The 12,350-nt window shown below is 32.6% G+C and overlaps 1 protein-coding gene across 1 annotated transcript in view; it reads right to left on the bottom strand.

The window, feature by feature from the left end:
* The window catches only part of LOC123557844 (uncharacterized), a 99,343-nt gene that overhangs the window by 57,080 nt on the left and 29,913 nt on the right, over positions 1-12,350 (bottom strand). Inside the window, exon 7 of the mRNA XM_053544748.1 lies at positions 10,149-10,277. Coding sequence (XP_053400723.1) covers positions 10,149-10,277 — 129 coding nt within the window. The remainder of the gene's footprint in view (positions 1-10,148; positions 10,278-12,350) is intronic.

Genomic DNA, 12,350 nt, shown 5'->3' with positions numbered 1-12,350 from the left:
ATGTTTTTGAAATGCTGTTTTCAACCGTTTGGCCCTGAAATAATTTGTATGTAATGGAACTGAAGTAGAATCTCTTATGCCACAATCATAGTGGGTGAATGTAACAGCCAACCATATTTTATCGTAGATTCATGTATAGGCGATTTCGCTATATGTTTATATAGCGATTGCTGCAGATCGTGTTAGAATGGACATTCTAACACGATCTGCAGCAATCTACGATAAAATATGGTTGGCTGTTACATTTCACCCCCTATGATTGGTATAAGAGATTCTACTTCAGTTCCGTTACATACAAATTATTTCAGGGCCAAACGGTTGAAAACAGCATTTCAAAAACATAAATATGATAAAATGTCATACTGACTTATGTTTAGGACCGTAAAACACGTTTCGATCTCTACAAGCGAATTCAATTAGCTTAATTAAGATTCAGCGGTGACGTCATAAATGTATGACATAAAGTATGACGTCATAATGATGTGACGTCATATAAAGTTAAGCTCGTAACTTGTAACACAGGGTCAACTCGCCTAATTTGATGATTCTCTTCATAATTAGTTTGCGAGCTGTTAGATTACTAAATTATTTAAATACTTCTCAGAATTCTGATAAAAAAAAACAAATATCTATACGTTCCATTGGCTATGCAAGTCTTTCTAACCATAGGGGGTAAATTGTAACAGCATATGACCCGAATGACGTATTACGCTGAAAATGTAGTACTGTAAAATGCGAATTATTTGCGTTGTTAGAATCAAATAATGAATATGTTCCAATAATTTTATTAACTGATAAAATATAGGAACAGATTTATTATTTCTTAATTAAAACCCAGAACGACATTAGTTATTCGAATTCAGAACGATATTGGTCATTCTAACACGATCTGCAGCAATTGCTATATAACATATAGCGAAATCGCCTATACATGAATCTACGATAAAATATGGTTGGCTGTTATATTTCACCCCCTATGATTGTGGCATAAGAGATCCTACTTCAGTTCCATTACATACGAATTATTTCAGTGCCAAACGGTTGAAAACAGCATTTCAAAAACACAAATATGATAAAAAGTCACACTTACTTATGTGTAGGACCGTAAAACACGTTTTGATCTCTACAAGCGAATTCAATTAGCTTAATTAAGATTCAGCGATGACGTCATAAATGTATGACATAAAGTATGACGTCATAAAAATGTGACGTCATATAAAGTTAAGCTCGTAACTTGTAACACAGGGTCAACTCGCCTAATTTGATGATTCTCTTCATAATTAGTTTGCGAGCTGTTAGATTACTAATTCATAAATACTTCTCAAAATTCTGATAAAAAGAAACAAATATCTATACGTTCCATTGGCTATGCAAGTCTTTCTAACCATAGGGGGTAAATTGTAACAGCATATGTTCCGAATGACGTATTACGCTGAAAATGTAGTACTGTAAAATGCAAAGTATTTGCGTTGTTAGAATCAAAATAATAAATATGTTCCAATAATTTTATCAATTAATAAAACATGGGCAGTCGTTTGGATGCGAATAATTAAATCACTCGTGCTACGCACTCGTGATTTAATTATTACGCATCCAACCTCCTGCCCATATTTTAATAACTGATAAAATATAGGGACAGATTTATTATTTCTTAATTCGAAACCATGGAGTTTTTTTTACCATGCTTTTATTGCGATCAATTGCAAGCTGCAATATATAAACACAAAAAGACTCTTTCTAAATGAAAGGTGTTTACTTTTCGCGTTACTGGTCGATGGTACACCAATATAGAATTTCAGTCTCGGTTCTGTTGCATATCAAACGTGCAGCCGTCTAGCTTGCACACAAAGCTAACCTTGTCCAGAATACACTAGTACAAGGATCGGCCTAAACTATATCGCCGTACAGGATTACAATTGAATGTTCGTGCACTTATGTACACAAAATATTTCTAATTAAAGAGACATTATTGTGTAATCGATGTTTTTTAATAATTTAACTGATATGCTTCATTCAAATCGAGCGATTATTTCTTACTTTGACTACATAAGTGCTCCATTATTCATTATTTTGCTAACCTGACCTAGGTATGCCAAGTTAGGAAACACATGACAATTGCTATTAAGGAGGTAGGTTACCTTGTTACCAGGGTAAATTCAAATTAGTTGAACCGCAGTGATTTTTTGTATTTCGTGTAATTTAATGTTTTAACTGCTACAATCTCAGTTCCGTTTATCTCTGTCCCTTTAAGTACAATTTTTATCCAGGTTTGAAGTACATGACCCTCTTAAGGTATTTTATATAGAAAGAAGAAGGAAAATACGGATATTTAACACTTTTCAGTGTATTTTGGTTTCATTGTTATCCGTAGAAGTCTGGATAATTAATAGTTTTACTAGTATGCGCATTAGCTTTCTAATAAAAGCTTAAAATGTATATGTCGCGGGGCTCGTGTTTCCATGGTAACGCATTTTCTCTCAGTTTTCAACAATTATGTATGAAAACGGGTTTTTCGACGGCTTCAGTGCCATTCTGTTATTGACCAACATGGAATATTTGGGTAATATGATTAGCAAAATACCAAGAACTTTACATGGTACTATATTTTTCTTAAAATTTAGAGTAACCATGGCAACAGAGATGTTTAAAATAGCTTATATGTTGCTTTTTATCGTAATTTCTTATAAAAAAATATTATATAAAATTATCTTTCTTGTTAATGTAGCTTTAAAACATCTTATTTCTAACGTTAGTAATATTTTCGTATGAATTGCAGTTAATTTAACAAATTTCACAGCTTAAAATACTTACAGCTGTGCCCGTCGTCTGACATTTTTATTGAAAAATCGTTCTGCATGCTGCTATTATTCTCATGGATATTGTTGAAATGAAAATAAAAAGCCGAAGCTGTGTTTCTTAAATAGACCAGTGTCAACGCTTTTGAATTTTACAATTAGACATATAGGTCACAGGCTTCGTTTCCATGGTAACATCAATTTAATTCAAGACACCACAATTTTATACTGAAATTTGAACAATTTTAGAGCTTAGTTTTAGTATTTAAGTAACAAATTATCAACGGAAACTGGGAAATAGATATAACAAATCAAACTGCCCAATTTTTATTTGTAAATGACCGTAATAAGTTACCTTTCAGCCAACTATATTCCCAATCACATCAGTTACCATCATCCATTTTCTTACATTCCGCATAACATTTCAATATAATTACATAAAAGAAGCAAAATATTGATCATTTTTCAGAGCAAAAGACTAATAAAAAGTATTTCAGCAAATAACGGCTGTTTAAAAATAGTTCAAATAAAGAAAAAGCACGGAATAACGTACTTTCAAAATAAAAGCTATTAATTTTGCGCGGTAACTGACACGTAACGTCATGACGTCAATGACGTCATTTTAAGGCAACAATGTTTTGAAGCGTTTCTGCGGCAATTCATTCATTATTTCTGCATTATTAAACCATTAAATATAAGATCGGAGGCAGGTTCAAGATTTATTTCCAGTTAAATGGATATACAAACACATTTAGTTTGTCGTAAACGTCGTCGTAAATCGTCACGTTAGCTTCCGGTTGGACATGCGCACTTACAAATATCAAGGTAACCTACCTCCTTAAATATAATGTACTTTTACTATGGACAAGAAAAGATAGAGATTCAAGCGGACAATTTGTCACATGTTTCCGCGTTTCGCAAATTAACAGATTGTCAGACAGTGACTATCGTTTATAGATTTTATTCGATCTGGCTGAATAACTTAGTACAGATAAATCATGGATCTATGTCTTAAAAGAGTATCCTTTTAAATGTGAGTTTTGTTTTCGAAGTTGAATTTGCTTTAACAATTACTTGTTAAAAGTTGGCATAGGAAGATGATAATCCGATCGGTTCCTGTTTCGTTTTCACATACGGTAATCTGTTGTCGAGCCTTTGGTCATCAAAGTATTCCTTTCGTTGTTAATGGTGATATATATGATATATATGATATAATACCGAAGTTATAAGGAATTCCTATTGCGCTTTTATACCGAATTCATATAGTACTGTTAAACCAAATTCCTATAGCGCTTTTATACCGAATTCATACAGTACTGTTATACAGAATTCCAACAGCGCTTTTATACCGAATTCATACATAATTACTTTTATATTATATAAAATTCCTATAACGCTTTTATACCAAATTTATATAGTACTTTTATATCAAATTCCTATAGCGCTTTTTACACCGAATTCATATAGTACTTTTATATCATATTTCTACAGCGCTTTTATACCGAATTCATACGTCACTTTTATATCAAATTCCTATAGCGCTTTTATACCGAATTCATACAGTACTGTTATACCAAATTCCTACAGCGCTTTTATACCGAATTCATAGAGTACTTTTATATCAAACTGCTATTGCGCTTTTATACCGAATTCATACAGTACTTTTATATCAAATTTCTATAGCGCTTTTATATCGAATTCATACAGTACTTTTATATCATATTCCTATAGCGCTTTTATATCGAATTCATATAGTACTTTTATATCATGTTCATATAGCGCTTTTATACCGAATTCATTTTGTATTTTTATATCAAATTCCTATAGCGCTTTTATACCGAATTCATATAGTACTTTTATATCATATTCATATAGCGCTTTTATACCAAATTCATGTAGTACTTTTATATCATATTCCTATAGCACTGCTTTACTGAATTCAATTAGCAGTGTTATACCGGATTATATAGCACTGTACACCGAATTCATATAGCACTCTCTTCATGTGTGTTATACAGAATATCGCAGTCATTCATCAGCGCGAAATTCCACCATTTTGTAGATATAGAGTGATTTGACCAGAGGCACAGAATGAGAAAGGCACCAGAACAGAGACAGGTAAGTTTTAGGTACAGATATGAGCAGCAAACTTAGCCTAGCTGTTTGAGAGAAGACATTCCTTCCGGCGAGAATCTGTATTTTGGCTCATCTCACAAAAATGATTTTTTTTTGTCTATGTCTTAAGTTCACTTCAAAATTTTACTTAACTACTCGGTTTTATCGTAAGAAAATACTTACGAATGTCTTAAGTTATGGTCTAAGTCATTACATGACTGTATATAAATCGACGATCCGTAGTTTGTACTATATGGTCGGCCCATTTAACACATGTAAAAAATTAAAATAAAACTAAGAATTCTTTTTTGATGTTATGTAATAAACACTTATTGACCGGCAAGTCATTCAGTAATTGTATACTATTTCACAAAACTTTCTTGAGCATACCCTAAATAGTGGTTATTTAAGACATAGCTGAAGAAATATCTTTACAACTGTAACGTCTTACTTATTGTAGACGCCTCTTATTTTGAATGTTCAGTGATTAAATATGTCTATGGAATGTGACATCTGAAATAAAGATGATATGTACGGAAACCATTAGGGCCATTTCGTCTTAGTTATTATGTTATATGTCTAAAGACTAATCTAATACATGTTAAGTCTTACGTCTTTTTTGTTATGACATATTTCAGCCAACACACGACGTCTTTAAAATGACTTGATTTATGTGCTAATTCCGTTTCCTAACATTTCATCATAACGCTTTGGTAGCGATATTTTTGGATGGTCACATTTGTTAAATCTGTGTCATTGAAACAAATAACACTAAAACCATATGCCCTACTATTTTCCTTCTCACAAAGTTCTTTCTTAAACCCAAATGTTACTTTTACTTTTGGTCTTTAAAATATGAGGCTGCCTTACTTACATCACCGAAAATGTAGGGAGAAATCTAAAAACAAATGGTTTTCTATTTTTACAGGATCAAATTGCTCTTTGGTAATCAAAGATATTCTTGTTTTTAACTATCTTGAGATTTATATTTAAAGCTTTTTAGCTGAATAGGGGTGATGTTTTTTTTTTCAAATCGAAATTCTATCTTATAGCTTTTTCCAAAGTATTGAAGGATATCTTTTAATTTTATCATCAACTTGTATATATAAATGATATAGTTTAGTTAGAAAAAAATCCAATAAAACACTTCTACGGTGAAATATTATTAAAACGTCTATAACAGTTATAACTTAAAGACCTTTTAATAACCGTTTTCTTATTTCTTTGTAGGATAAGGTATTCACGTACTTCCAAATCTAGTTTATATATATAAAACATGTGCAGCACATGTTAGAAAAAGTCATCGGCATCCTTTAACAGCTTTGATTTCATACAATCCATGGCCAAGCACTATTTATTCACCACATTTTTCTCTGTGTGGTTTATTATACTTCTTAATGGAAGAAAAATTATATACAATTAAATATCGGTGTCTCCAATTCCAAGTGATCGGTCGTTTGACTTTGAGATAACCGAAATCGACTTAAAATGGTATTTTATACACGTGTTTTTCAGACGTGACTTCAAAATGTCTCAGAAATAGCCGGAATTTGAGATAGGCTGATTCAAACTGCAAATATCTCTCAATACGCGGTCGCCGATCGTAAAGGTCAGTTGGATATATCTAAGTAAGTATTATAAAACGTGTTACAGATCGATATATAGGATTCAGAGTTTAAATTGAAAGCTTATCTCATACGCTTGACTGTGATGCTTCTTCGCATTTCTCCGTAAATAATACCCCACATCTTTTCTTCCAGCACACAGTTTTGATTTCAAATTAACTCCGCTTTTCATTAAGTGTAATGACGAATAATCTATATAACAATACTGATATGTTCTCCGCAACTAATCCTAAACGTCCTCACATGAATATGTTGTGGTACACCAACAACACCAGACATAATTATGTATGTCCAATTGTCAAATAAACCAACCGCCGATTGTTCCAAAGTCTTTTTCTCCGCGTACTTCGCGATTGATTTTTGTCGTTTTAAATAGATAAAAATTAAGAATGAAGTATTGTAAATTTTGCAAAATTGTCTTCTCAAGCTTAGTAAAATGATGTTTAAGGTAACGACAGTGTCATATCGAGACATTATACACCTTGATAAAAGCGTCATCATTCAAATGTTTATCAGAAGTATTTTTTTCCGTTGAATACCTATTGTTTTCTCTTAATCAAATAGGTTGAGACTTCATAGTTGTACAGGTACGTGTAGATGTGTTTTCTTTATTATGTTCCACACATCCTCCCATCCATTCACAGAAAAGAGGTGTATACTGTTATGCTTATTGCCGGTCCGTCTGTCCATCCGTCTGTCAGTATACCATTTGGTTTCTGATAACATGATAAGTCTAGGTGCAACAGTAATCAAACTTCACTGGTTGATTGCATTTAGCCTGTATATGACCCCTATTGTTTGGGGTCAAATGTAAAGGTCACAATGAAGTTGAAACTGAAGCCGTTTTCCACTCAATAACTAAAAGACGCTTTTACATACAATCGTCAAACTTTAAAGGGTTTTGCCTGTGGTCAGTCAATGACCTCTATTGTTTTAAGGGTCAGTACGTCAAAGGACAAGGTCACTGTGATCTCGCGACTGAATATGATTTCTACACTGAATTCAGACTACATAGGATGACTGTCTATGATCAGTAGATGACTCCTATCGACTTTGTGGTTAGTAAGTCAAAGGTCAAGGTCACAATGACCTTGAAATGGAATCCGATTTCAGCATAATAACATAAGAATGCGTTGGCTTGCAGTCGTCGAACTGTACAGGATGATTTCCAATGGTCAGTAAATAATCTACATTGTTTGGGGGATACGTTGGTCGTATGTCATTGTCACAGTACAGGCCATCAAAAGGGTGCACATGTGTTTTACACTCTTGTTTCAAGAAGCTTCTGATTTGTTAAGATTTCAGAGCTTTACAATGACGCGACATGGTCGGACTTAACCAAATATTAAGACTTTTTGTATTAGACCCTAGTTAAAGCAGCCTTTCGCACATGTTATATCAAAAGTTTAAAATTTGTTAGGAAAAGGTTTCCCAAAACGGGTCCCTGGTTTCTTAATTTGTCAAAAGACACTCAAGAGGATCTCAAACATTCCAGTGCCTGAACTGGATTCGAACTACGGACCTCTGAACTTACAGTATTATCCTTTATATTTTATCTGGCATTCACTATTCATTTCAGTGTTATATAGAGAATGTTTGTTTGTTTCAGTGTGCGACAATAATCCTTGATATCGTGTTAGAATCGAAATAATTTATCTTAAGCACTGGTTTTCTTTTGAATAAAGTCTTTGACGTTTAGATGCGTATTATAACAGCACGTGATATTGCATCTGAACTGCAATAGTTGTACAAAATTTGATTGTACAAAATGCAATGACAAAATCGCAAATCCGGATAGGGTCTATATTATTTCTTAAATATCATCCATATTATATTTCAATAAGCCGCTGAAAAACATGAAATAGATATTTTCATGATATTTGTTTGTTTTGAGTGAATATGGAATATATCTCACTAAGAAGTGAGAAAATTTCAAATATTTTCATGAGCGCGTAGCGCGAGTGAAAATGTGAAAATTTTCTCACTTTGAGGTGAGATATTATATATTCACGAAAACAAAAAACAAAGTTTCTTTTTATGTTATGCTTAATTACGTTGCGATATGCATTTTGCAACAACTTTTAATCTCAGCGCGGGAAACAGACGCGCGTAAACGAACATGACGTCAGACGTTTTTTGACACGCAAACGACATAAAGTTCCATTTTATTTTATTTATTGCTGCATAACGTTATGAAATTCTCATTAAGTAAAATAATTTGATTCGAGAATATACTATAAAAGACAAAGTGCGACTACAATTTTCATCCTGTTTTAAACAAATAATTTAAATTTCATACACAGTATACAAGAAGATCGGCAAAGCTATATCATATACAGTAATATCATTATTTTCTTCATTTTCATCTATGTACATGTGTAAATTGATTCTCCTGTTAACAGTACCTTATCTACCTGTATTTATTTCCTTTTTTCACTTTTTCAGTAGAATGAATAATAACAACCTTTATGTAACCAACCATGTAAGCTGAAAAATTGTTTATCAATAACTATGTACTCAATGCTGTATACGTTATTTAATAAACAATCTGTTATGTTCTGTTCTATATCATATACAGTGAGTGATATGACGTGAGTGATATGGATTATATAAAAAATAAAGAGCTCTATTGTGGACGTGATATGATTGAAAAAATCTTTAATTAATAATTTATTTGTGATAGACATGTGAATTGTACCTAAATGGAATTCAATCTTATCTGAATTAAGTTATAAATGAACAGGCTGAAATGAAGCTGAAAATCAGTCGGCACAACATGAAATATGTACACCAATGTAAGCCACTTTACATAAATCATTGTATTTAAATTGATCCGTAGCTCACAAAATATGCGTCAAAAAGAAAAAAAAAACTATACAATTAACGTAGCTGCTCATTCGTGCAATCTGATCACGATTTGCACTGTTCGCCATTCAATCCGTATCTATGGGAAAGCTACCCTTTTAACAGTTAATTGTACTATCCAAATTGAAAGATGGACAAGTTCATTATAGAAATTTAGCAGGATAAAGGTTAATTACTCTCGACATTATTCCTGATGGCATAACTCGCCTCGAGTGTATAAGAGAAACGATTTCTAATTGTATTCCTCAATGCAAAGCAGGAGAGATACTTGTACCATTTTCACCCCTTTGGTTTGATGTGGACATGAAGTAATCAAACACCCAAAGTTGACGCTTTATCACTACTGTAAAATCATTAATATTCGGGGGGGGGGGACTAATTTTCGTTGATTTCGTGGTTAAGTCAATCCACGAAATTTAAACCCAACGAACAAGTAAAATTCCCATTCATTTTATGTTCAAAAGTTGAAATCCACGAATTCATATCCCCATGGAATTGCCATTTTGACCTAAGCCACGAAATTAAATGATTAGACAGTATGTAACAAAGGAGTTTTAGATCACTAAACTCCAGTTGTTAAAAATCAATCAATTAAAATGATTTAGATTTTCTTTTCGATATTGCTTGTTTTTAAGGCTTTCAAACATTGCAAATATAACATTTTGAACTTGAATCGTAGGTAAGCGTTTCAGATTAATATTAGTAATTATTGACTACAACACATTGCATTATAACAAATTTGAAGTACCTCTTATTTCAACACGAATATCTGTTGATTCTTCATTGACAATAACGAGTTGATACTCTATTTTAGCACTCGATGATCCATTCTGCAAGTCCTGGCCAAGTAGTGCAACCACATACGTTGTATTGACACCTACAAATATGCAAGTTAAATTAATGCTATATCTACTTTACAAGCGTAACTGATTCAATAATGATGTAAGTATACAACACAATAAGAAATATCTTTTAAAAAGATGGTCGGCGAATTGTGATAAGACAAGACATTTATGAGGTTTTCATATCACATTTGTTATTCTATCAGCTATCAAACAGTTTGCAAATAGCAAACACGACACTTTAATGATTTAAATGGTTCTCTTATAATTTTTCACAAAGGTTTCATAGGGGTGCATTTTTTTCTACGACGAATACAGCAATGGTCTTGAAGACACATCTCTACCTAGAGGCTAATCACACCCTTATTCATGTAATACGCAGACCGTATTCATCTCTCTCTCTCTCTGTAAATTAATATCTGTTGGTATTTGGACAGTTTTTTATTATATTTATTAAACTTAATTATTAGATATATCAATATTCTTGCTAAATATACTGAACGAAACGTAGACAGCGTCATTAAGTATAACGCTTTGTCTGACATTTCACTTAGCGTTGCACAATAGCAGAGTGAAAAGAAATAGCACTCTCGTCCAATCAGGTAGTGTTGCATAAATTTGTCATTTTGATAAATTTTCTATAATGAGTAATCAAGTAATCTGATTTGCAAACTTAAGTCACGTGGCATGGGTTAAAGCAGGTTACGAATTCGTTCTTAGACGGCTTTCGTCGAAAAATAAAAGTGGCATTCAAAGCTAGTCCAGCCAGGCAATTTGTACGGTTTAATTGGCATTGCATACTAGCAACGGGGATGGGTAACCGTACTATAACGGAGTGGATAGGTTGACGGGGCGGGACAAGGATAAGTCACATTCTAACGTTTCTCTTTGTTATTTCTTTTGTTGTGTTTTTTTTTATTATTTTTTTTTCAAAAACAAATCATACATGCTTCAAACGTTTATAACGATAAACCTTAAAACTTCTCTCAATTTGATTTCAGAAAGAGTAGTGTTAAGGTATTGGACACGAAATGGCGCTCGGTAATTTCCGTGAGATTACGTAATGCCTATCTTACTTCGGTATTCTTCGGCCGTTCAAACAAGCCAGCCGGGGAATTCCGAAATCGTATAAGGGAAATACGTATTCAAACACGATTTCTAATTGTCATTACGACGCCACTACATTAACCAGCATTTTTCTATAGCAAACATTCGCTCGGAAATTTCCTTAGCTGTAGATTCTATGTTAATTAACGATAAATTATCTGTGCTAATTAGCAATATTTTCATTCTTTAATTATTATGCATATATGGGTTAAACAATATGAGGCTGATATATATTTATCCAGTTAGAAAAAGCATAATAATTTCCAAGAGGAATAATAGCTGTATATTATATGTTATATAGTTTTGCACTTTTTGGGCCATTAAGAGTGTTACTTCACAGTTAGGCGGAACTTACCGTTCGGAAAACAATCTATGGGTTTTCCCTACTTTCTGAAAGGGAAACTTGATACTTGATATAGCGATTCGCTTACCGTTCAGGAGGCTTCATCATCTTTACATGTTTCTTTCAAAAGGCCCTATGCATAATATCTACATAAGGTATCATTAAATGAAATCCAACATTATGAACCGGAGATTTTTCTATATCTCTGCCGTTTAAATCTGTTCACTGTCCTAATAAAATTCTTATCCCAAGTTTAGAAACCTGCCGAAATGGAAACTTAACTCCCCAAATGGTATGGTGTATAAATATATACAAGTTTTGTTTTAGAAAGGGTGTCTTGGATAGTTTATGAATATGGATGTAAATATATTTGGTCATGAAAAGGGAGACTTAAAAATGCACTATGCCCATATTTTGCTAGAAAATTTTATTCATTGAATACTGTTTAATATCTAGAAAATTCTCATGAAATATATTTTGCTTGGATAAATGTATGAACCAAATGTGCATATAGAGCTGCAATTAAAATTGAATTTTATCCAGGAACAGCTTGTTAAAAAAGTGCCAGTTTTTGTGGCATTACATATTCATATTGTGTTAACATACATTATTGTATTTTAAACCTAACATACAGTACTGTTTAAACACAAAAACATGT

The sequence above is a fragment of the Mercenaria mercenaria genome, chromosome 5 (assembly GCF_021730395.1).
Source record: "Mercenaria mercenaria strain notata chromosome 5, MADL_Memer_1, whole genome shotgun sequence".
In the NCBI taxonomy this organism is placed as follows: Eukaryota; Metazoa; Mollusca; class Bivalvia; order Venerida; family Veneridae; genus Mercenaria; species Mercenaria mercenaria.
The sequence above is the reverse complement of the archived record's forward strand: the minus strand, read 5'-3'. Positions and strand labels throughout refer to the sequence as shown.